The sequence below is a fragment of the Mustela putorius genome, unplaced genomic scaffold (assembly GCF_011764305.1).
Source record: "Mustela putorius furo isolate JIRA1106 unplaced genomic scaffold, ASM1176430v1.1 tig00002060_pilon_pilon_pilon, whole genome shotgun sequence".
Taxonomy (NCBI): Eukaryota; Metazoa; Chordata; class Mammalia; order Carnivora; family Mustelidae; genus Mustela; species Mustela putorius.
The window spans coordinates 32,602-57,645 of record NW_025421937.1 but is presented as its reverse complement, the minus strand read 5'-3'; the positions used below and the strand labels follow the sequence as shown (position 1 = coordinate 57,645).

The window sequence follows — 25,044 nt, the reverse complement described above, 5'->3', positions numbered from 1 at the left end:
TTGTATGATTTGTTGCCAATGAGAACCAACAGGTGGGCACTAGGATCTCTGCTTTGGGGGCAGACATGTTTGCTGACAGGCTTTGGCCTCAGCAGTCCGAGTTCGACTGATGACAGCACTCCTGGTTCTTCTTACCGCCTTTCCCTGAAACTGTTGCCGTTGCTAAAGCACCTGTCCTCCACGTTTTCGTAGGGGCCTCTGCAGTGTGGTGGACTTCAGAACCTTTCCAGAGTTAGGAGCCATGGGTGTAGAGCAGTCGGGTCCAGGCCTAAGGATCACTGGGTTTCCAGTTGTGCTGGTTTCGGGTGTTAGTTCAGGCATATCTGGAAGTGTAAGGTGGTACTTGGTAATATCATGGGCCTGCTGTCATGGTTTGGTGGCCTTTGTTCTCTGGGACACTCTGGAGCTGATGCCAGGTCCTTACAGTCAGGGGTTATCCCTGTATGAATTTTCCCATGAGGGCAATTGGATGCTTAGCTAAAGCCTTTGTTTTCCAGTGTACCTGAATAGGGGTGGCTTCTTGGATCACTGGGACTGGGAGGGAAGAAACCATTGCAAGAAACCCTTTTGACTGGAGGTCCCGCTGGGAGATCCTCGTTAGTAGGAATCGCCGGTGAGTGGGAGAAAACTTGTCCGGGAGATAAGGGCACCCCAAGTGCACCCTCCACTCCAGGTGGAGAGCGAGGTCCTTCATTGTCCCCATAAGTCCCCAGAGAACTCTGTGCAGTGGTGTGTGTTCTCTGGCTTTGAGGGAAAGAATTCCTCATCCCAGCCCCATCCAGCTGGTCAAGGTGCTCGTTGAGTTCCACAATCGTGGAGGAATCAATCGCATGGTCCAGTTGCTGAATGAACCTTGAGCCCATGGGGTCCCGGTGTTATGCCCGCAGAATAAGGAGCAAGGGGACTGCCCACCCACGAGCTAATGTGGCCATGTTTCTGAGGGTGACCTCAAGTTGTCTAGCTTAGTTAAGCGACATATTTGGAAAGGCCACCAGAGTTAGACGGGAACATGCACAAAGGTGGGTTCTTGAAACCGACTTTTCCTCTTCAAAAGAACACTCCTTTCCAGAGACAGCCAACTCAGGGCTCATGTCCTTGGAAAGCACCCTGGGATCGACTCGAGGGGCAGCAACCCTACCCCTGCTGGATTACCCGAGGGTGTTGCCCCGGAACCGCCCTGTGTCTCTTCCATGCACAGGACCATGACCAATGCTGGGCTCAACACTGGCAGCGGCCCCACAAAATGGGCCCCGCTCAGCCTGTGTGTTTGGCAGAAGCAAGAGGTGTAGCGAGGAGAGGCTGTCCCTCATCTGAGCTCTGACTCGGGAACACCCAGACACCACGCCAGAGGAACTGGGGCCCCATGACAGAATTTCCTCGGCGAAAACTTGGGCCTCAGGGATGGCAATGCTAGACACCTAGGACGTACCGAAATGGGACCTAACATTCCTTCGGAAGCACGTTAAAAGCATGGCGCATTTGACTCTGGTTGAGCCCTCCAAGTCAAAGGGTCTCAAGAAGCATTTCCTGAGCCCTGAATGAATAGTCGACAAGATTATTCTGAAACTCACATTTTGTTAGCTGCTGTTGTATTTGTTGTGTATGTAATAACGTGCGGCTGGAGCTTTGACAATTCTCTAGGGCCTTCATTGCTCAGTTAACTCATTTGTGCAATGGAAGAGGGAAGAGGCTGTACTAGCTAGCCACCAAGGCCCTTTCCTGACTCTAACATTGCCTAGGTCCCCAGTTATTATTTATTATGTATTCATTTGTTATTTGTTACGTATAAGCATGACAGTATCCTGAAAGCATCGAAGGCTGTGTGACGGTGGAAGGTCTGGTACAAATTTAAGAAGAGCGAGGTGAGCTGGAGCTGAGAGGGTGGGCATGCAGGCTACACAGGAAATGTCACCCCTTTGGAGAGTTTGTGAGGGCATGGTCGGGATGAAAGGCTCACCAGCCATAGCGAAGGAAATTCTGTCATCACCCCTCCCTGAATACCCACTCCTCCCATCATTTTCCATTCCCCATTTGCCATTGTTGATGGCGTCTAGAAAGATGCAGAGGTTCCTGCTCTCCTGGCCTTATAGACGTACAGGATGGTAGTGCAGGCACGAGGTTATCTGCTTTGGCCTTATTTGAAAAATGAAAAAAAAAAAAAAAAACTTGAGTCTGAGAAGGTGACTGACCAAGATCATGCAGTTTGTTGGTGGCAGAACCATGGTTAAAAGTCAGGTCTGCGAATTCCCAGGCCAGGGCTCATTTTGTAACTGTTAATAAAGGCAAAGATAGTTTCTTATTAAGACCTTTTGAAAGTTGTAAGAAACAAACATTAAACATTTATTTTTTATCTTGCCTTAAACACCGCATCTCTTTTTTTTTCCAGAGGTTGCTTGGATTTTCTGACTTCCGGGGATTAATAGTGTTCACAGGAAAACAGATGAACAGCGTGGCTTGAGATTTTTAATTTTTAATTTTTTTCCCACATCAGTTCTGAAAAAGCCATAGTGTTTCCTCCTTTAGGTTACTGGTAAATGTTAAACTCATCTTCTCATGTTTTTAATTTTTCTCTGTCACAGAACCTAAATTGGTAATAAATCAATAAGAAACAAATGTTTACATTCACTCAGTGAAAAGTATCATGTCTAAGCTCAACATCTATCTGAGCCACACATGGACACGTAAGTATCTTGTATGTGGAGCTGTGTAGGCAGGTAAATCCAGGAACTGCAAGGCAGGCCAAGTCTCTTCTAACTTCCTTCTTCCTTCCTTCTTCCTCAGCTGTCCCTCCTCCACTAAGAGCAGAAAATGAACACATCCCAGGTGATCTTTTTGTTTGTTTATTTCCACTTTGTTTCAAAATGAGTATTCTAAAATTTGAAAGGAATCATATTTTTAAAACAAAAAAATAGAGGGGCTCCTGGGTGGCTCAGTGGGTGAAAGCCCCTGCCTTTGGCTCAGGTCATGATCCCAGGGTCCTGGGATCGAGCTCCACATTGAGCTCTCTGCTCAGCAAGGGAGCCTGCTTCCCTCTCTCTCTGTGCCTGCCTCTCTGCCTACTTGTGATTTCTGTCTGTCAAATGAATAAATAAAATCTTAAAAAAAACCCGAAAAGATAGAAATAGGCAAGAATTACTTGAAGGGAAGTGTATCAAGTATATCAAGCAAATTCAAAGAACAGTTGGTAGAATGAGAAGCAGGACTCTTAATTTCACAGAGTTGTGCAAGTTGTAAAAACTTTGATTTTCCTAATAACAACACTAAAATTATCTATAATCATATCTGGTAGACACGGCATTGTGCTAGAAGTGTATGGATGCTTTTCAGGGGACCGAACAATGAGGCCTGAGTGGACAGCTCTCTCATGGTCCTGCTTGATCCAGAAATAGGACTTTGAAGATCTGGTGGAATGGAGGGACCACACGTCCTCCAGATGACTCTCCCTAAGGGTTTGTGTCAGCTTGTTCACATCTCTAGCTTGAATAGCCGACTGTTCTGGCTTTGGTTTCTGCATTTCACATTCATATTTCAACTTCATGAATGCATTCTTGCTTCTTCGACATTCACCTGAGCTCTGGAAAAGGCTACCAAATTGTAGTCAAATCCAGTTTCTGGCTTTAGTCTTACTTGACCATCCTGCAGCATAACCTTCAGTCTCTGTTGTCTCTGACACTTGCCTGCTAGCTTTCCTTTCTTAAGTCTGATACATCTCCTTACTGTTCCTCACAAAGTTGTCTTTCCCTTTTGTCCCAGACGTTGCCTCTCCTTGGGTTTTTTGCCCAACCATCCTTGGCTCACTGCTTTTCTTCAGTCTGTGTTTTTTCCTGACTGGTCTTCTTCTCTCTCTCTCTCTCTCTCTCTTTTAATGAAATACTTCTGAATTAGTAATAACATGGTTAAAGGTTAAGTGATGTTCCCTCTAGGAAGGGTGACATTTTTCATCTCAACTGAGACATTTCCACTGAGAATGAAAGAGGTTCCATAAAGTTATGATGGTACAGCTGTCTATATTGGGACAGTACCAGACAAACTGGAGTTATGGTCCTCTTGCTGTAGATATGTCTGTCTGTCTTGTTTGTCCTAGCAGTGCTGCTTTTTTCAGGTAAAAGATACTCTTGTATGCCCCCTACTGTTATTTAGAAGGGAATCCATCATCTTTAGGGCTTTCAGAACTTAGATGCAGCTGTATACCACTGGCATCCTGTTAAAATGCAGATGCTGATTTAGTAGATCTGGTGGGGACCCTGGGTTTTGCATTTCTAAAAAGCTCCCAGGTGAAGCTGACTCTGCTGCTCAGGGAGCCACACTTTGAGTAAGGAGTCTATACATGATTTTCTATTCTTTCTTTGATTTTTTGTCACTTCTTAAAAGCCCGTCCAAGACATCTGTATCTAAACAAACATGGATTGTTTCTTTGTTATAACTGCACAGTAATTCAAGCATGGACGTTCCATAGTTCGTTAACTGGTTATTATTAGTTATGCACTATTTCAAACCTGTTGCTATTACAAACCATGTACTAGTGAATGACCTTGTACATATAGGTTTTTTCTATCTGATAAATTCCTAGATGTGTGCTGCCAATCAACGGGTGCATAGAATTGATAACTCGATCATTCAGGATTTTGGTATCATTTTGTGTCACTCCCATCGACACCACATCCATGCTTGTTTGTCCACAGCTTCTCCCATAGACATGTGGTTCAACTTCTGGAATTTTGGCAGTGGAAAGAGAAACGTGGTATTTTATGAAGTTTATCTCTGCAAGCTTCTTAACTATGAGTGAGGTGAAGTATTTTTTCATGTATCTGAAAGGTGTATTTACATTTCTGTGAACCCTCTGTTCATATCTTTTGCCCATTTTGCTCTTAGGTTTGTGGCTTTTTTTTGTTTTTCTTCTTCTTCAGTGTCTAGCTCTTTATAGATTAGGGATACTAGTGCTTGTCCATTTTATGGATTGCAAACTCTTATTTTATGGGATGTGATTTGTCTTTTGATAGTTGACCCTGGTGTTTTCTCTCCCATGCAGGTATTCTGTTTCAGAATGCCACCTTTCACTTAGTCATTTCATTAGGCTCCCCTTGGCTGTGACAATTTCTCAGACTTCCCTGGTTTTTGATAACCTGTGCAGGTTTGAGGAGTACAGTTAGGTGTTTTGTAGAATGTCCCTCAACTGGGAATTGTCTGCTGTTGTTTTCATGATTAGACTGAGGTTATGGGTTTCTTGGAGGAAGACCACAGAGATAAAATGTCCTTTGGTCTTATCATATCAAGGGTTAGTGGTCTGGACATGACTTATTACTTTGTTTTCTCTGTCCTCATACTGTACTCCTTGGAAGGAAGTGGGCAATTACACTATACCACTTACACTATACCTCCTTCCTGTTGGAGTAGCTACATGATTATGTACATAAATTATCAGGAATTCTGCATAGGAGATTTTTCTGTTCTCTCCTCCTATTTACTAATCCATTTATATCAGCACGAGTTCGTGGCTAGTTATTTTATATTTTGGTTCTAGTACAATGATACCTTGTTCCTTTTGTTGCTCAAGTTGTTCCAGGTTTGTTAGTAAAAGCATCTTCTAGTGGCACCTGGGTGGCTGAGTTGGTTGAGTGTCTGACTCTTGATTTTAGCTCAGGTCATGATCTCAGGGTCCTGGGATCCATCCCCAGTTTGGGCTCTTTGCTGAGTGTGGGGCCTGCTTGAAATTCTCTCTCTCAGGGTGCCTGGGTGGCTCAGTGGGTGAAAACCTCTGCCTTCGGCTCAGATCGTGGTCCCGGGGTCGTGGGATCGAGCCCCACATCAGCCTCTCAGCTCAGCAGGGAGCCTGCTTCCCCCTCTCTCTCTGCCTGCCTCTCTTCCTACTTGTGATCTCTGCCTGTGAAATAAGTAAGTAAGTAAGTAAGTAAATAAATAAATAGAAATTCTCTCTCTCTCCCTGTGCTCCTCCCTGCTGCTTATGCTTTCTCTCCTTTTGCTACTTTCTCAAAAACAAGTAAATTAATTTTTTAAAAAGCACCTTCTGTCACTTCCTGTGTCTATTGACATACCCGGTTATTGTTTGAATATTTCTACCTTACTCTGTGGCAGTAGATTTTCCAGGTGCATCTTATGTCTTTCCTGCCCTAGAATTAGCCATTTTTCCCCCCTAAGTAGTTCTGGTTCTTTTCATTGGAGCATAGTATGAGAAACCAAGATTGGGGGACTAGATGTGTCTGTTGTGACTGTTAAGTCATTGCTCAAAGACCCACTCAGCTAACTGAACAGGGAGTTTGTGTATACTCACTCATGTATATACAGGTGTCTATAAATATTTTAGTATGTCACCATCTTTATCTATAGTAAGCTAAGTATTCACACTGTTGTCTCCTCTTGTAAGCATTACCAGACAGAACATTCTAACCTTCTAACCTTCTCTCCTTGCTTGTCTGTAATCTCCTGCACTAACAGTGAGAATCCAGCTAACATCAGGATTTCATTTATTTGATAGTTCAATTCCAGAATACACATACATGATTTCAGAGTTGCATACATGATTTCAGAGTGGTTAACCCATGGATGCTTGATTCTCCCAGTTTGGGACCATTTGAATTAAGGTGCTAGAAATATTCACATGTAGGTTTTAAAACACAAGTTTTCAAAAACATAGGATGTGAAATTGCTGTGTTTGTTATGTATGTATGTATGTATGTATGTATGTATGTTTAGCTTGGCAAGAAATTGCCAAACTATTTCTACAAAGTTGCTGTATCAGTTTTTGTTCCTACCAACTATGAATGAGAATCTTGTTGTTCTGATTCTGGACCTGAAATTGGCACTGTCATTATTTTTGATGTAACCATTCCAATACCTGTGTCATGTTGTCTGCATATTCCCACTGAGGTGATGTGGAGCATCTATCTGTTTGTGTATTTATTTGCTATCCTTATATCTTTGGTGAAGAGTTTGTTCAAATCTTTTGCATATTTGTCATTTGGTCATTTCTTTTCTTATTATTGAATCATTAAGAGCTCTTTTGTGATGTTGGACACAAAGCCTTTATTAGATACCTGTGTTCCAAATATTTTCTCCCTGTCTGTGCCTTATCCTTTCATTTTCTTAAAAATGTCTTTCACAGAGCAGAAGACTTTATTTTTAATAATATCCAACGCATGCTTTTCCCTGTGGAATATGCTTTTGCTGTTGAATCTAAAAACCCATCCCCCAAACCAGTGTCCTAGAGATTTTTCTCCTGTATTTTTATATTTATATCTCTGATTCATTTTTAGTTAATACTTGTGTAAGGTCTGTGTCTAGTTTCATTTCTTTTGCATGAGTGTTCGGTTGTTCGAGCACCATTTGTTGAAAGACTATCTTTTCTCCTTTTATTCCTTTTGTGCCTTTGTCAAAAAATGTTTGACTTTATTTTGGTAGATCTATTCCTGGTCCTTGTAATCTGTTCTGTTGATCTGTGTGTCTCTCTCAGCACTAACACACTGTCTTGGTGGCTAGTAGCTATAGTAAGTCTCAAGACCAGGTGAGGTGAATTCTCATTTTTCTTCCACATTGTGTTGGCTATTCTATTTTTTTTTAAAACTTTTTTTAAAGATGTTATTTATTTGTCAGAGAGAGAGAACAAACAGGGGATGTCACAGGCAGAGAGGGCAGAGGGAGAAGCAGGCTCCCCTCTGAGCAAGGAGCTTGACTCGGGACTTGATCCCAGGACTCTGGGATCATGACCTGAGCCACCCAGGTGTCCAGTGTGTTGGCTCTTCTAGATATTTGCCTTTCTGTGTAAACTTCAGAATCTTCTTGTCATTATCTGCAAAATAACTGTGAGGTTTTATTTGGATTTCATTGAATTTATCGATTAAGTTGGAAAGAATTGACCTCTTAGCCATATTGAGTCTTGCTACTGATGAATACGAACTCTCTCTCCATTTATTTAGATCTTTGATTTCTTCCATCAGTTTTGTCTTCCTGTGTATATGTATTGTGTTAGATTTTATACTTGAGTACCCTTTTTAGGGGTGTATTGTAAAGAGTATTTTTTTCATTTGAAAATTTGGAATTCAATTCTTTATTCAGATATAGGAAAATAGTTGACTTTTTTACATTGACCTTGTATCCTATGATGTTTTGGTATTTCCTCATTACTTCCAATAGATTTTTTTTTATAAGATACTTGAGATTTTCTACATAGACAATAATATTGACTTCAGATAGAGTTTTGTTTTTCCTTTTAAATGACACACCCTCATTGTCTCATGCCCTCTTTCCACGCACCTTCCCTCTGGTAATCACCAGTTTGTTCTCTATATTTGTGAGTCTCTTTTTTTGGGTCTCTTTTATGCTTTGTTTTGTTTCTTAAATTTCACATATGATTGAAATCCTAGGATATTTGTCTTTCTTTGACCTATTTCATTTAGTATTATACCCTCTAGATTTATCCGTGTTGTTGCAAATGTTAAGATTTCATTCTTTTCTCTGGCCAAGTACTAGTCTGTTAGCTATCTATATAATCTCTATATCTCTCTCTATATATATATCTATATATACACCACATCATTTTATCCAGTCATCTATTGACGGGCTCTTCCATATCTTGCCTACTGTAAATAGTGCTGCAATATAAACGTATCTTTTCAAATGTTTTCATTTTGTTTGAGTAAATACCCAGTAATGGAATTACTGGAACATATGACAGTTCTATTTTTAAATTTTTGAGGAACCCCCACATTGTTTTCCATAATGGGTGCACCAGTTTTCATCCCCACCATCAGTACACAAGGTTCCTATTTCTTCACATTATCACCAACTCTTGTTCTTTCTTGTTCTTTTTCTGCAGGCAGAGTCCCAGGCTGGCAGGAGAAGTGGGTGTGGTCGCTGGGACAGCCCTCCAAAATGGGTCAGGTGACCTTTCAAACTCTGGGGAGGTGAAGGGTTCCTAACATCACAGCAGCACGTGGGCCATACCGTAGGCAGATTTTTCTGGACCCATCAGACAGCCTGTGCAAGACGTGAGGATGAGTGAAATGTGCTTACTGGAATGGAGGTTGTGTTGTCTTCTGGGGTTTCTGTCCCCAGGGGATATTCAGGCCGGTGGGGTGGGGGCAAAGGGGCAGGTTATTTGGGGCCGATGTGCCTTGCTTCGGAAGCGACCCTGTGTTTGAGCAGGAAGGCGGGGGCTGCAGTTGGATCTGGCACCTGGGCCCACGTTGGTTACCACGGTGGTTGGGTTGAGGGGAGCACAGGGCCGGCCGGCTGGAGTCTGTAGCCCCTCAACTGCCTTTCACGGCCTGTACCCAGGGCCCGGGGCACCTGGGGACAGCCAGAGTGCTGCCAGGGCCCAGGCAGATGCTTATTGGAAAGGACTAGAGCCAGGGAGGGAGGGAGGGAGGCCCAGGGAGCCACAGCAGCCAGCCAGGTCGCTGGGGTGCTCAAGCCTGACACTCTGCTCTGTGCTTTATTGGAGGGTTGGCGTTTATCAGGGCAAAATGCGCACAGTGTGAACTCTGCCATAGTCACGACCCTGAAGGGGAAGGGTGTTGTGGAAGGGGAAGGTAGTCAGTCATTGTTGGTTTTTTTTTTTTTTTCTTGTTGAGTACCAGGGCCCATGAGAGGCATGTCTTAGCAAGGAAAGACCAGACGCCCTTTTCAGACTCATGGAACTCCTGGCAGGCAATTCACCAGCATGCTTTAGGGGAAGGCCTTCCAGCAGCAATGCTAAGACATTGACAGATGGCTGGGCCCTGTGGTTTTGGCCTCCTTGAACCTGCACTCCCTGCTGGGACGGAGGGGCCTGCTTCCATCATGGGTGACTCTGTGTCTCCCCACGTGCGGGTCCTGAGACCTCGACTGAATGCTCTCCTTGTTTTTACAGGTGGTGCTTCGAGGCTCAGGGGACGTGGCCTACTGGGCAGAATCAAGAGCGTCTGGCTTCTGTCTCTTCAGTGCAGATGGAGGTGCAGCACGTCCAGGAGTGTGACCGCTGTCGTCTCGCTGGTGCACGTGCATCGCAGTGGTAAGTTGTCTTGGTTCTGAACCTCCCACCTGGGTTGAGGTTCAGGCCTTGACTTCGGTGTCTTTCTTGCCGGCCTCTGTCTTTCTTCCGGAGGCAAATAGAGCCTCTTCTTGTCGATTAACGTGGAAATGTACCCTTAACCAGAATGTCTAGAGTTGGCTGCTTGGGGAAGATGACTTAGTGGCACATGTGGAGAAGGTTATGCAAGTCCCTGCCCCACACAAGACTTCTGAACTCCAGGTTGCCCCTTTTAGCAGAGTCCTGAGTTATTGCTGCCTGATTTTATAAATAGACATTCTCTTGATGATCAACTTTCTGCCCACACTTGCTTTATTGGGCCATTCATCTTGAGCAAAGAATCCCGGGCATCTTTACAAATGGATGTCTGAGTGGACTTCCGCACACGTTCTTTCTCTCTCTCTTTCTCACTCACTCTCTCCTGTTTTTTTTTTTTCTTTTTTGCGGGGGAGTGGGCGTTGCAGGGGATGAGAACGACCCTTCAGCAGGCTGCACATGCCTTCCATAGCCTGACACGGGGCTCAGTCCCATAACCCTGACATCATAACCTGAGCCAAAGCCAAAAGCTGGTCCCTTAACTGAAAGAACCTCGCAGGCATTCCTAGACAAGCTTTGTCTTTATGGAAGGGACCATAAGAACGCCATCCTGTTCTAAAATCTACTGAATCGGGGAGTATTTCCACATCTGCAGTGGTTGTACACCCTCTCAGGCCCAGAGATATGTAGCTCTTCTTGGTGGTGGAGAAAAACCTTTGACTTCCATGTTCTCATAGACAGGGAGGAAGCCCTCACTGCCTGATGCTGAACTGTGGAGGTTTTGGTGCCCTGTCTTCCAGAAGAGCATCTTTGTAAAAGATGAAATTAATTTGCCAGCCCCCGGGTGGTGCAGTTGGGTAAGCATCAGCCCTTGGCTGAGGTCAGGATCCCTGGATCCTGGGGGATCAAACCCTGTATTGGGCACCCTTCTCCCTCTTCTCTGCTGCCGGACCCCAGCTGTTCTTGCTCCCTCGCTAGCTCTGTCGATCTCCAATAAGTGAAGTGAAGTAAATATATATATTTCTAAGCACGCAATTAATTTGTAAATCCTTTGCACTTTGTGAGGACAATATTAGTAGAATTAAGGACACATGAAGGTAGATCACAAACCATGTGTTTTTTGAATTTTGTGGCCATTCATCCTTGCGATCTATATACATCGATAGGTTCATGTTTTTGTGAACATACTTCTATCACCTTGTGTTCTGAGACTCTGAGTTCACCTTCGACTTGATGTTCTCATGGATCCGAGGCAGTGTTACTTCCCGTGATCCCACTTCCTACCAAGAGACAGTACCTGTGTCTGTTGTGAGAGCTCCTAAAGGAGAAGTCCCCTGTTCTTACTTGGCACAGTGTGCACGGTTGTTAGACCCGCCTGTTCGGTGAGACTGGCCTTTATGGAAGTACTCCTGGATCAGAGCAGATGTGCTTGATTTCTAGCTATTGGTTACTGGAATAGCGCATTCCGCATCCCTCAGAACGGGGCCCCGCTCTCTGTGTTTGCAGTGTCTGAGTTTGTATCTCAGAGTCACCCCGAGGAATTCCTTGGGAGGTAGTTGCCCAGTGATTCTCTGATGGGAGTGTCCGGGGAAGAAATTACCCTCGTTGCATTGGGATCAGTGATTCCTCGGTGTGAGGGTGTCATTGCTGGCTAGGGAAGAAGGGATAGCTGAGCCCATTCCTTTGCTCATCAGACCGGGAGGATTTTCTTGTGTGCGAATCCTGCCAGGTCCTTCCTGTGTTGGCTCCGTGTGGAATGGGATTCCCATATGGGATGTCCTCGTATTCAGCCACAGCGATGATGCAGGGGGTCCCAGGGGTGCCTTCACCTTTGCTCCCATGTGAGGCATGAAGCACACTCTGAGATGGTAGCGGGAGCCTCAGGCCTGAGCCCCACCTGAAGCTTCTCCCACCAGGATACCGGGCTAGTGGCTCTCCCTGTGTGAGTTCTCTGGTGTTGGGAAAGGGCCCACTATGGGTGAAGGCTCTGCCTCAGTGACGGGAGACAAGGGTTTGTACTGTGTGATTTTTGTGGCGGTGAGCAAGGTGGGTGCTCTGGGTACAGGCAGGGCCCCAGTGATGACAGACACAGGTTTCTCTGCTCTGAGTTGTCTGGTGTCTCCAAATGTGAGAGCTGTATCGAACGGCTCTTCAACGTTGACCACATTTGTCGGGGTTGCTGCCGGTTTGGATCCTCAGGTGCTGGCTAAGGGTGTGGCTGGCCTAAATGCTTTTCCTTGATGATGAAATTCAATTGGTTTCTGTCTATGGGAATGTGCCCATGGCCTCGAAGAGATGTATGTTGATGTGAGCTCTTGTGCAGCAATCCCAGCACATGGCTTCTACCCCGTGTGAGGTCCTGGACATGAAGAAGAGCAGAGCTCTCTGAAACAAGGGTCCCTCACCTTCTTTCCATCGCTGAGGTGTGTCTCCAGTGGTCTTACTGTGTACAGAGGTGAGCACTGCCCTGGAGTTGTTCCCCCCATGTGTATCATGTCTCCGTTCCTCGGAAGGGTGAGTTCTCTCGTGTCTCCCGAGGTTAGAGCCCCGACTAAAGGCTCTCCCACACTGGGTAGATGGGTGTGCTGTGATCCAGGATGAATGAGCTCTGATGTCCCTGGTACCAGGGACCCATGGCTGAAGGCTCTTCCACATTGTCAGCAAATACAAGGCTTGTCTTCCCAGGACACAGCACACCGGGAGTGAGGTGAGGCACGTGAGACCTCTCCGTGCTGTGCTCCAGCATTGCCCGGGTTCCTGTGCAGTGTGAACCCTGTGCTAATGGCCAGAGCACGAGAGCTGTGGCAGGATCGCTCCCTCACGTTCCTCCCTTCCTGACTCAAGGAACGCGTTCCAGCCCCTCCCTTAGGCATGGTCGCTGCGTCTACCCCTGCAAGCCACTTGTAGTCGTGTGCCTTGTTCCTTTCTGGAATTCAGATAGATCTTTCTACATGGTAGCCTCATACCACGTCAACTGCTGATTAAATTTTTGATGTTTCCGTTTCAAAGACTATATACCCGTGAGTCGTACTGAAGCCAGTGACTTTTCCAGACACTCGGGCGGCGGCTTGACTCGAGGCCCATTTCAGCCGAGAAATGAAACTCTTCAGGTCTCTGGTGGGACAGCCCGTATGCTCAGGGTCTTGGATGACAGGGGATTGTGGGGAATGCTTAGCGTAGCCCGTGTCCAGCTCTAGTGTGGAAGGCCAGGGTTTCTGACCCTGAAGCTTCCCGTTGACTTGCAGAGAAGCAGACCTTTGAGATGCCCCCATGTGGGTCTCCCTTCATCCTTTATAATAGGGAACGAATTGCCGTGAGCTCCTGGGTCTTGTACACAAAGAGTGAGTCCCGGAACACTAGGTGAAAAAGGACTGAAGTGCTGTGTGGGGACTAACAGAACAGAAGGAGAAAAGGAAAGAGGGGGAGGGAGGAAGGAATACAAAGAACGAAAAGATCATGTAGGGAAGGAAGGAAGGGAGGGAGGGCGGGTGGCTTGAAAAAGGAAGAAGAGAAACTGGTAGAGAGGCATTAGGGGAAAGAAGAATTTTGAAAGTTGTGAGACAAACATCTGAGAGTTAAGATTTGAGCTTGAGGACAAAGGAAAGGAATGGAGTCCTCTACTCAGGAGCAGAAACAGGTTGTAGCGTGTTGGGTGATGAGAACCTACGGACCAGATAAACCTGCGAGACAAAGAGAGTGAGGATGGGAGGCTGGGGAGTTTCAGAAGGGCACCGTAAACCACGTCGAGGACCGAAAGAGGGGCCATGTGAGGGTTTGAGTACAAGAATCACAGAAGGGTCCAGTCCTCGGAGGACACAGAATGTGCAGTGGGTGAGGTGGATGGAGTCGGAAGGGTTGACAGAAATGTGCCCGTGTTGCAGGGTTGTTTCCACAGGAGCCCTACAGGAGACAGGACTGATGTAGGAAAGAGGTTAGCATTCAAGGCCGATGGTCAAGAAAGAAGTCTTGAGACGGCTCTCCTGGCAGGAGGTGCTTTTTATTAAGGCACAGGGATACGACCCTTGGGTAGAAAGGGCTGCTTGCTGGGGTCGTGACAGGAGGCTGACATTCTGGGATGGAATTGGAGGAGGTCAAGCAAAAGGGAGGTTTTGCAAGAATGTGGCAGGAGGACAGAGGACACCGAGGATACAGTTGACTTTGCTCTTGTGAAGGGAAGGTGGTTTTTCCTACTAGGAAGGCATGAGTTGAAAGATGGTGCGGAGCTTCCTGGAGGAATGTTACCTTCCTCCTCTCACAGGTCCATCCCAGGGACTGCACGTTTGAAAAGAAACTCTGTCCTACGGACATTTCCTTCGGCTTCAGCCTCCCTCAGTGGCGTGGAGGGGAGAGAGATGTCAGGGCTTCAGGAAACGGAGATCCGGGCCTCTGGCAGGTCGCTAGGCTCTCGTTAAGTAGGCCTCTTCCTACAGAAACACGAGGACTTTTACAAACCGAGGGAGACTCCGGTCTTGCCGGGTTTTGATCTCCATCTGTGGAGAATCTGTTTTTCCCTTTCCTCAGCTTGAGGGCAGTCAGAGTGCCTGAGAGATGTCCCCCGTATCACAGGTTGGGGGGCGGTGTGGCGTGCCAGCTCCTGCTTGGCGCTCAGCTAGCCTTCCCCTCCCTCTTCGTGTGCCCCTGACCAGTGCGGAGCCTTGCATGGTTAAGGTTGTTGAAGGAGGACGGTCTCATCTTCTGTAGCTTCTTCCTGCTGAATAGGGGCGTAGAGCTGTCCCTCCACGTGGGTCGTTCCTGGTCAGGTGGGGTAGGCCCAGCTTGGGGAGGCCTCTGCTGTCAGAGTTGTAAAAGGAAGAGGCCGCTGAGTGCAGGGGAGAGCCTCTCCTCCCTAAACCTCTTGCTGCTGCCAAACACACAGGCTGAGCGGGGCCCGTTTTGTGGGGCTGCTGCCAGTGTTGAGCCCAGCATTGGTCACGGTCCTGTGCGTCGAAGCGACGGGGGCGGTTCTGGTGCGGCACCCTCGGGGAATCCAGCAGGGGTAGGGCTGCTGCCCCTCGAGTCGATCCCAGGGTGATCAAGGGATCAAACTCACCCTGGCAGTGCCGCTTCGTCCTGCACGTGTCATGCTCTGCAGGGTTGCCGGGGTCTGCTGGGGACAGCGGGAGGAGGAGCAGCCCCTGCAGCAGACAGGGGAGATGACGGGAAGGCTGCTCTCCATCCCAGTCCCAGGTGGGCCCAGCCCCAGGTCGGCCCAGTCTCCCCACACAACGGATTGTTGTGGGCCCAGGTGGTTGCCTCTTGCTCCAAGTGTCTGTCATCGGCAGGTCCCGGGCAGCCAGCTCTGGGTGTGGCGGCCGACTCAAGAGGGTCCTCTCGTCTCGTCCTCGGGGCTCCAGTGCCGTCCTCTGGTGGGCTGCCCAGAAGTCGTCTCTTTGGCCTACGGAGGTCAGGCGTAAGAGAGCCGTTCCTGCAGGCGTGTTTCCCTGTGTGTTCATGCCGAATCCTCCTCCGGGCCCAAATCGGAGCCGCAAGTGGGGCCCCAGGGCCCTCCTGGCTCCCTTTGTCGGAGCACCCCAGGAGCCTTTGGTGCCTCAGGGGGGTGGGCACACTGTCCTTTGGCGCAGCTGTGGAGACAATGGGTGGAGTGGTGTGAGATAGTGAGTGGCGTGTGGTTTGGGCCATGTCTTACCAGAGGCCTGTGGGGTTTGGGGGAATATGTCTTCTGAGGTGTTGAGGTGGAGGTTTCCCTGCAGGACCCATGCATGACCTGAAGAAAGGGGAATTTCCCGTGGGCCCCCTGGGGCTGAATGAAGGCTACACTGCCAGGGTCCCTCAGGCCCTTCCCTGAGCGTCCTCCTCCATGACGGCGGGGTCCTCCTCCTGCTTGGCTGTCCCTTCCCCAGCCTCTCTGAGAGCCCTGGACGTGCCCTTCTCTGTGGGGGGAGCCTTTGCCCACATGAGTGTTGCAGGTGGCGTGGCAGACACGATGTGCTCCCGACCCCCATGGGAAGTGAGTTCGCACAGTCCACGGGCTGTGGGCAGGTGTTGGGCAAGGTGGGAGTAGGCAGGGTGGCCTTTCCCTGTTGGGTCTCCCCTGCCGACTGAGGAATCAAGGTGAGTCTCTAGAGTATGAAACTCACAAAGCAAAATGTGCCATGAGGGGACCCACTACCTCCCACGAGGCATCTTGGAGGCTCAGGGGACTGGAGGTGTTGGTTAGATTGTATGGGAGTGGTCGGTGGACATGACTCAGCTGGAGACCAGGCCCGACTCCCCGCCCACAGGGATGCAGCGCTGGGAGGGGTGAGCTGTCCTGCTGCTGTGAGCCCGGGGGCCTGTCTTGTTTGCTCATTTCTCACGTGCCTGAAGTGGGAGATGAGGCCACCCCACCACTGTCTCTTTGCGACTAGTGTCGTCTGGGAGTAAGCCATCTGCTGACTTTTGCAGGGTGGGAGGGCAAGGCTTGGGTCGTGCAGAGGGAGGGGCTCAATGGGGGGCGTGGAGCCCTTTTCCAGAAGGTCACTGTGCCTAGGCTGCCTGGGGTCCAGTCCCTCCAGGTAGCCAGGGCCCTCCCTCCAAGATCAGCAGCTCCTGGACGACAGCGCCCAACCACCATAGGGAGTTGCAGGGATCAGGTGGAGGTTCCCCGTGGGATGTTCTCAGGACTTTCTAGTGCCGCAGGGACTGGGATCTTCCTCTCCTCTCCTCTTTGTGGTCAGAGGCTAGGGCAGCACCCCGGGTTTTGTGCTGTTTGCTGAGGTACCCACAACAGGGCCGGGGCAACAATAGAAAAGGTGTATACATGTTCACCGGCCCCTTTTCCTGCCCGACTCACCCCATTCCCGAGTCCTCCTCTTCTTCTGCTTCCCTTGTCGTTTGCGCCAAGTCCACTGAAGGAAAGTTTCTTGAGAGCTAAGAGCAAGAGCAGAAGTGGGCATGAGCACAGACTCTCCGGCATTAGAGAACCAAGTGGGGACACCCAGGCCCAGCCTCCCTTCCCGAGGCCCCTTTAGCCGGGTGAGCCATGCCCTGCCGATTCCCAGCCCTCCTCCCTGCTCTGCTGTCCAGGGCTGCTTCCCAGAGTCCGTGGTGAGGGGTCAGGGTGATGGTAGGAAAGGGGTGAGGAGGGCTTCCCAGGGATTTCATGCAGCAGTTCCCATGCAGAGCCCGAGTGCCTGCCAGAGACGAGGGCCTCCGGGGTTGGCGTCATCAAAGCAGCGAAAGGGGAAGAGCTGGGCAGAGGCACTTAGGGATAGAGGAGAGAGGAAGCCCTAGAGATGGAGGTGGAAGTGAATTACAGGCGCGGGTTGGCCCCTTCCATCGGAATCGTCTTCTGTGGAATCCTTCTTCGGCTTAGGGAGCAGCGAGGATGCTGGGGTTGGCCCTGAGAGAGAACAAAGGGGAGTTAGTGCAGGTGACGACCCACGGCCTGCTGCTCTGGGGATGCTGGGCTCTGCCCTCAGTGGGGTGCGTCCCTAGCTCCGAATCCTCCCTGGCCTTGGTCGTTTGATCTCCGCAGGGTACAGGGGGGTCTCTGGTTGCCCACCTGCTCTTCCCACCTCCGATTCTCTCCAAGACCCGGAAGCCTGGCTGTGTGATCCTTTCCCCCCTGGAGGCTGTCACTGTCCCTAAGACTGCCTCTGTGGGACTTTGTCTTCCTCTGTCCTTGTTCCTGTCCTTCCCTGCTCTCTTTCGTCCTCCTCCTCCTCCTCCATCTCCTCCCCTAGAGATGCTCCATGTCCTTCCCCCTGCCAAGCTCCACCAGTCCTATTGTTGTCCAGGAGGGGGCCACCAAGGAAAGAGAGGAGATATCCTGGGTCCCCTGGAATCAATCCCCCGATCCATCTGTGCTGGGAGCAGCTGTCATGGGTCTGGAATTGCTGGGGAAGTGCCGGGAGAGATGGCCCACCACGTCCCCACAGCCCATGTCTGCCCAGGGACTGGGATGACCTTCCCAGGGACGTGTTTCAGGGAACGCAACGTCCTCTGTTTCCCTAAGTGTTAGAGAGGTTGAATGGAGACGGGAGCATGGGAAATTGTGCAGGCGCCCTCAGCTGTTCAGGGCAGCCCTGGAAAGCATCCATCGGTGTGGTTACTGAAACACGGGATTCCTGCCAGTGCTCCTGCTGAGGCTTGCCAGGAATGGACGGGGTCGGGGTGTGTGTAGGGCCCTGGGCAGGCCTGAGGAATGTTTGCCGTTTGGGCATGCCTAGGGATTGGGGAGCATGGCCAGGGCTGTGGGCCAGTGAGGTGGGTTTGTGAGAGGAACCATGACTCCCTGGCCCTGCTCCCAAGAGGCTCTGTGCTATGCTTCGATGCCAGCTAGTGAGAGGTAGAGTGGACTCGGGGCAGCAAGTGTGTGAAGCAGGTCCAGCAGCCCCTTCACACAGGCCCGGGAGACCGTGGCCCACGACAGGGGTTCTCCAGGGCAGCTGCATGGGGGCATCCCGCCCTTGGGAACACGTCCCCAGGTCAGACTCGGCTGGGGTGTGAAGGCTGGCAGAAGCTCCGATTTACGGGAGCTTGTGTAGTGAACCCAGGAGAAGTACGCTTTCCTTTCTGGAGCTCTGGGCGTCCCCTTGAAGTACAGCAGCTTGGAGAGAACCTGGATGGTTTGGTAGTGGAGGTTATGAGGGAGAGAATTTAGACCTGTCTTACACCTCCTGGCTCAGACCAGAACGGAGTGTCGCGTAGTGTCTCTTGCCCAGGAGAGTGCGGTTGGGGCCGCCAAGTCCTGAGCATGACCAGGTCTGGGCCCGTGCCAAGAATGATGCAGAATCTCTTGTGCACCATTCCCAAAAGGCCATGAGCAAAGAGGCCAAGCTTTGACGTGTGGCAGTGGCCAAGGGAGGAATGAGCAGCTTTGATGGGAAAGATCCTTCAAGGAGCCACGCAAGGAGTTGAGTGGTGATGACAAACCCAGCCTACCCTAAAAGCCTGTGGACACCTCGTCTGTTCTTTTCATCCTGAGAAAGTGACATGAGCAAATCATGCCTGTGCCAGAGCATCACTTTCCTTGGTGGTTTTTGACCCACCTTCTTCCTTCTCCAGAGCGGCAGGGGCAACCCCATGTTCCCGGGAGCCCTGTCCTAGTGTTTCCCTCCTCGGTGCCATTCCCTACCTGAAGAGACTTCGTCGTCACTGAAGGAGTAGTCCTCGATGCTCTCTATCAGTAGATCTGCAAGAACTGAAAGAGGAGCAATGCCGTTAGGAGAGAAACCGCCTCACCCCTTCATCCCAAGTGCGTTGAGATGTCTCTGGGCCATGCAGCATCTGCCTGACCCTTCTGCAGTGCTCTCAGAGGTTCACGGGGCTGGCGGAGCCGGACCCCTTGGAGGAGACAGAGATTGGAGTTTCATGCCTTCTAATGAGACCAGGACGCTGCAGCAGTCACCTCAGTGTCAGTTCTGCATGCCCATGACCGCTGTCCCCTCCCAGCGCAACCATCAGAAACTCCAGTCGTTATGGGACTCTTGACGTGTGGCTAGTGGGAGTGAGCAACTGGACATTTTCGTTCCCTTGATGATTTCCGTGTACTGCGCTGAGATAATAACTGACTGTGTATGATGGATGCTAGACAGACTCTTTCCTGGATCACTCAGCACTAGACACCAACCAGGAGCGAGAGAGGAGGCCTGCTCTCCTGCGTATTGCTCGGGCATCAGTGGCTGGCCTGACAGGGATGTTGATCAAGGGAAGACGTTCCTGGGCTCACACAAACCCACCAGGCGCTGCTGGAGGTCTTTGGACCCGAAGAGATTAAGGTGAAGCCCCAGTTCCTAGAATAAATGGGGAGCGGATTCCGTGCAGCACTGATCTAAAGCATACAATGTGATGCTCTTGGGACAGAGGAGCTGCTAGAATAGATAAGGGAACCATAAAGGAACACAGTGAACCACGACGTTTCTGAATATGAAGAAGTCGGTGGTGGGTCTCTAGAAGCTGACCTTCCAATACCTTGGATGACTTCCCCGAGCCAACAGGAGGGTGCTGGCATACAAATAGGCAGGGGCACCTGGGAGCGGAAGAGAAATGCCCCCGGAAATGCGCTCATGTTGGCATCACGATGCTTCCCAAGAGGACCGCCCAGGAAAAGCATCCTCTTCTGAAACAGTGAACAGAGTGAAAAGGCAGCCCACAGATTGGAGACACCCTTGGCAATCCTTATTTCAGAAAAGGTGTGTTCACTGACAAAAAGGAAGAACAACAAAGAAAACCAACCAAACAAAAGAAGACCGGGATTTCACCAAATGAAAAAATCGAGAAAAAGACTGGAATAGTCTGTGCTGCAAAGGGAACCAATGACTCAGCCAGTCAGACAGACATCGTACGAAAAGATGCTCAAGCGTAAGGCATCGTGAGGGCAATGCGAATCCAAAGGATGCTGAGCTGTGGCATTGTCAGTTAGGGTGGCGAGGACCCAAACCAGGCATTCAAACCCAGGACCCATGTTGGAAGGAGGCAGAAAATTAGAGACTTTGTATGCAATTCATGGAATGCAGACTGGTGCAACTACCCTGGAAAAGCCCGTTGAGTGTCCTCGGAGAGCAGCGAAAGGTACTCCCGTGGATTCCGCGCATGCGAGTGAGAAAAAGAGATGTTGGAAAATCAGATTCTGTTCCAAAACATGTTTCTCATGAGAGAAAGTCTTGTTGTCTGCCAAAGAACCCTGAAACCCTGATTTGGCTCTGTTTCCATTCCCAGGCACTGAACTCCCTTGAGTTGTCTCTTGGCCCAAACCTTCCGAATCTAACAAGGCCCTCTTGCATGGACAGATGGCTAGCGAAATGGGTGATGATTGTCCTGTCACCCCTGTTGAGGTTTGAGGTTCTCTTTGGCCACCTTGCGATGCACAGAGCACCCTTCGTTCCTGCATGGAGGGGGCCCAGGTGCCCCCAGTGATGCTCAGTCCTTGAAGACCACCTCATTCCCCCTTGGATAGGACACCTTTTGGACCCACCTTCAAGATCCCCAGCAAGGACCAGTGGTGGGTGTGGGATTTCCCTGGGAGAAGGCCTCTTGCATTCTTAGACACAGTATCTACAGGGAAATTGTAGATCTCCATGGAGAAACACGGAGTCAATTGGCCCCATCTGTTCCCTGGCCACTACCCCTTTGTGTGGGTCATCCCTGAATAGGCTGTTGCACGCGGCTGCCCCGGAAGCCACCTGGAGAAGGGAGGAAGTGTGTCCCCGCACCCAGTGTTTCCGATGAGGTTGGGAAGATGCATCGTGGGGCCTCTCATGCAGAGATGTGTGTGTGTGTGAGTGCAGTGTCAAGTAACAGGGATTGGAAAAGACACACTTGTGTCTTTGGGGCAGAGTTTAGCCCTTCCTAGTTAGCGACGGGATTTGTTTTCTGGGGCAATTGATGTGTATTTACAAGGAAAGAACACCTCTTTCTATTGTAGGTGTTGAAGAGTTTTCCCATGAATGGACGTTCATGACGTGACAGTGATGGGAAACATCCCTGAGAACGCGGACACCATTAATCGCCATTTGGAGGGGACCAGACACGTTCGAGAGCACAGCATTCATCCACCTGACACACACCAACCTTGCAAATCACAGCACATGGATTCCCATGGAAATAGACCTTGTGCCCAGCACCCGATCCTACAGCACCTAAGAGCAGCACGGTAGCTTCCAGGGCCAGGGTCACGAGGCCTCGGGTCTCGGTCCGGAACAAGACCCTTAGTCTCGTTGCAACAGGATCTGGATTCTGGGTAGCTCTCAAGATGGAGCCTGCAAGGAGGCCCCACCTTGCCCATTGTCCAGGTTGCTCAAAAGCAATGAGTGACTCTAGAGGACAGCATACTTACCATGTTCCCTTTCCAGCAAGGCCACCTGTTATTTCAGAAAAGAAAACATGATGAACATCAAGTCCTGCCTCGTCCTGTGTGCACAGCTCTTTTGGTCTCTTGGTGATGGGCAGGGTCATGGGCAGTGATATGGAATCCACCTAGAGGTCGCATGCCCTGGGTCCAAGGGTGGCACGGCGGTGTCAGTAGCACCCGTGAAAAAGCTAAGGACCCTGTGGACTGTAACCGAACCTGCTGTTTCCTGCAGGGTTTTTGAAATGGGGTGTCCCTGGCTAAGAGTCGCTCCCTCAAGAATCTCCCCACCAAGGACATTGTACGTGCTGAGGTGTTCGGATCTGATTGTGAGTATCAGAGAAACAAGGGATGCTGTACCTCACCTGAAGGAAGGCTAACTTACCACCTTGGTGAAAAATGGGACCTCTCCTTCTGTGCTGTCCACGTCAAGGTCATCGAGCACACTATCGAGGGGATCTAGGTGGATACACACAGAGAGTGTCGGGACCCCGATGGGACTCTTCGGGAATAGCTCGGGGAGCTTTGCTTGGTGTTCACGTGTGGACATGTGTGTGGAAGTGGGGAGCTCATCAGTATGGACTGAGCTGCAGTGGGCCCTTCCTGGATGGAGGATGAAAGGTCCTGGAGAGGAGCAGGGATGTGAATAGAAGCTCTGGCTCCTGTTGGAGCTACAGGGCCTAGGGTGGCTGTGAAATAGTCCATCTCCAAGGCACACCTACTGCCTGCCCCCAAACCTGCACCACCTAAGAGCAGCGCAGTAGTTTCCGGGGGACAGGGCCATGAGGCCACGGGTCTTTCTCCAGAAAATCCCTTTCTATTACTCCGACCCTTCTCAGTCCCGCTGGACCTGGAATCAGGGTGGTTCTCGTGGAGCCTGTGAGGAAGCCCCGACCTTTGCCCTTTTCCAGGTTGTTGCAAACAAGTGAGTGACCCTAGAGTACAGAATACTTACCGCCGTCCTCTTCCAGCAGGGACACCTGTGATTTCAGAAAAGAAAACAGTATGAACATCAAATCAGGCTTTGTCCTGTTTGCATGGCTGTTTTGTTCCCTGGGTGATGGGAGGAAGCCCAATGCGGAAGTGTGCTAGAGGCCCGTGAGCCACAAAGTGTGACGAGAGCAAAATGAGTCCTCCGCAGATGCGCCCAGTCTTCCTAGAGGTCCCACGTTCCAGGTCCCACTGGACAAAATAGGTGGTAAGGAGGAATAGCTGCTACCCGTACCAAAGCTCCCTGCCCTCCAGATGGTAGGTGATCCTGCTGTGGTTGTCCCAGCCCCCCTGCAATGCCTTCGGGGTTAGGTAGCATTTGGTAACAGATTCTCTCTCAAACTTCTCCCTACCCTGTCAATGGTGCATGCTGAGATTTTTTTTATGTGACCTTGATTTAAAAAGCCAGAAGAGTTTTGTGTCTCCCCCAAAGAAAGGCCAGCGTACCACTCTGGTGTAAAACGGGGCATCTTCCTCATTCTTTCCTGTTGAACGGTCACCTGCCTGTCCATCCAGCCAAGCTAGGGAGAGATCCACAGAATGGTCAGTCCACTGGTGGGGCTCGGCAGGAAGAGCTCAGGGAGTTTCGCTTGGGGTGGGCGTGCCCGGGAGTGTATGGCATGGGTATGGACTGAGCAAGCTGCTGCTGCATCGAGAGAGGTCAGGGCAAGGAGCAGGAACGGAGGGAGAAATATTGACTCTGAACTTGAGCTACAGGGAGTGGAATCAGGGTGACCTCTCAAGCCGAAAGGGTAAACACTAAGAGACACGTTCCGTACTGACACGCAAGTTCCTCCAACCAGCGCCTGTGTCATGGTCATGGTCAAGACCGTTTCTTGGCTGCTCCCACCTACCTCTTGCCTCTTCTAGGAGATTGTATTTCTGCAGAAGAACACTGTGTGGCAGGGTTGCATGCAATGCAAGCACAAGTACCCTAGAGGTTTCTATTTGTCCCTGAGTCATGCAGGGTCAGGAAAACCAAAGACCCAGGATTTCTACGTACTGACATCTGACCATTCCAACAGTGTCCCCATCCGCAAAGTGCTGATTCTTCCCAGTCTTCCCTTTCCTGTGGCATGTGGGTGTGTACTTGGAGTCCGCGGGACCCAGTTTCCCAGGACCCAGCTCCCCCAGTCAGGATCCGGCAAGTTGACGAGAGCGCGGAGGCCAGGCGAGAGAAGGGCACTCTCTAACCTGGCCATGTAGCAGATTGTCAGGAAGTCGGATTGGGCCCCAAGCTAATTATGAAGCTTTCCTGGCCATTGCCATTTGCCAGTGAGCCTTCCCTCTATGTGCATTCAAGATGGGAGCGTTTTTGTAAGGCTGGTGGTGATGTTTGGGTCAACTAAAGTAGCTTCTGATTCCTTTGTGTTTTGGCCCTGTCTGAGAAACGTCCCGAGCTAGGACAGATGTGGGCTCCTTTTCTCCCCGTCCCTGTCTGAGGAAAGGGAATCCTGAGCAACCCTCCAGGTGGAGCTGTGGTCAGCGAGGAATGTGGTGTCCTAGCGGGGTGTGTGCAGCGGGGATGAAGGAGGTTTGGCTTGAAACTTTGACCTGTGCCCTCAAGTCCATTCAGTGGGAGATGTCTTCTGGTGAAACGCACGCAGTCCACACACCCAATGCCCAGTCCCGTCGCATCGACCCACGCCAAAGCGAGCCCCAACCCTCCGACGCACCAAGCACACCGCCCGAATGACCTACTGGTTTGCAGGACTGTAGCACAGGGTCCTGGTTTTCTGCAGGACACTCCGTTTGTTCAGTCCGCCCCAGCCTCTGTTCCCGGGAGGAACTCAGAAGGGGGAAGCTCTCCAGACCAAAGGAGGAGAGAAAACCCTACCTTGTTGAGTTAGATCTGTTCCCCTAAAGGGAGTGATGGGGGAATAAGCATATGGGGTGTATCCAGTTGCCGCCTCCTGCAGTTGGAGAAAGGGAAACCCAGTGAGGATCCCCGCACCCTGTGCACACCGTGTGCACACATCTCTGTGCCCTTGGTGTGTGTCGTAAGCAAGCTAGATGCGATGCGGTCATTGAGTCTATGATCCAGAGGAGGAGGAAATGACCTCCTGAAAATGACCCCCTTGTCCTTGGCTCCGGCATGTTATGTCAAAATTCCCCCATCCATTTTCGTCAGCAACTCATTCCAAAGCCATTTCCCATAGATAGAACGACCTGGTGGAAAATGCTCATGACCATCCATTGCCTA

The 25,044-nt window shown here is 50.1% G+C and overlaps 1 protein-coding gene across 20 annotated transcripts in view; it reads left to right on the top strand.

The window, feature by feature from the left end:
* Window positions 1–25,044, top strand: part of LOC123394230 (zinc finger protein 37A-like) — a 74,906-nt gene that overhangs the window by 17,267 nt on the left and 32,595 nt on the right. For 6 of the 20 annotated variants that reach the window (XR_006608973.1, XR_006608965.1, XR_006608969.1 and 3 more), the window contains 4 exons: window positions 2,580–2,681; window positions 2,782–2,823; window positions 8,831–8,895; window positions 9,866–10,006. Coding sequence is in view for 9 of the 20 variants with exons in the window: in XM_045087989.1 (XP_044943924.1) it covers window positions 8,831–8,895; window positions 9,866–10,006; window positions 21,429–21,469 (247 nt within the window). In the remaining 11 variants the exon portion in view is untranslated. Of the gene's footprint in view, window positions 1–1,188; window positions 1,863–2,579; window positions 2,682–2,781; window positions 2,824–4,703; window positions 4,788–8,830; window positions 9,003–9,865; window positions 10,007–10,797; window positions 13,530–21,428; window positions 21,955–25,044 lie in introns of those variants that run through there. The other 14 variants (XM_045087987.1, XM_045087986.1, XM_045087988.1 and 11 more) reach the window with 11 other exon arrangements.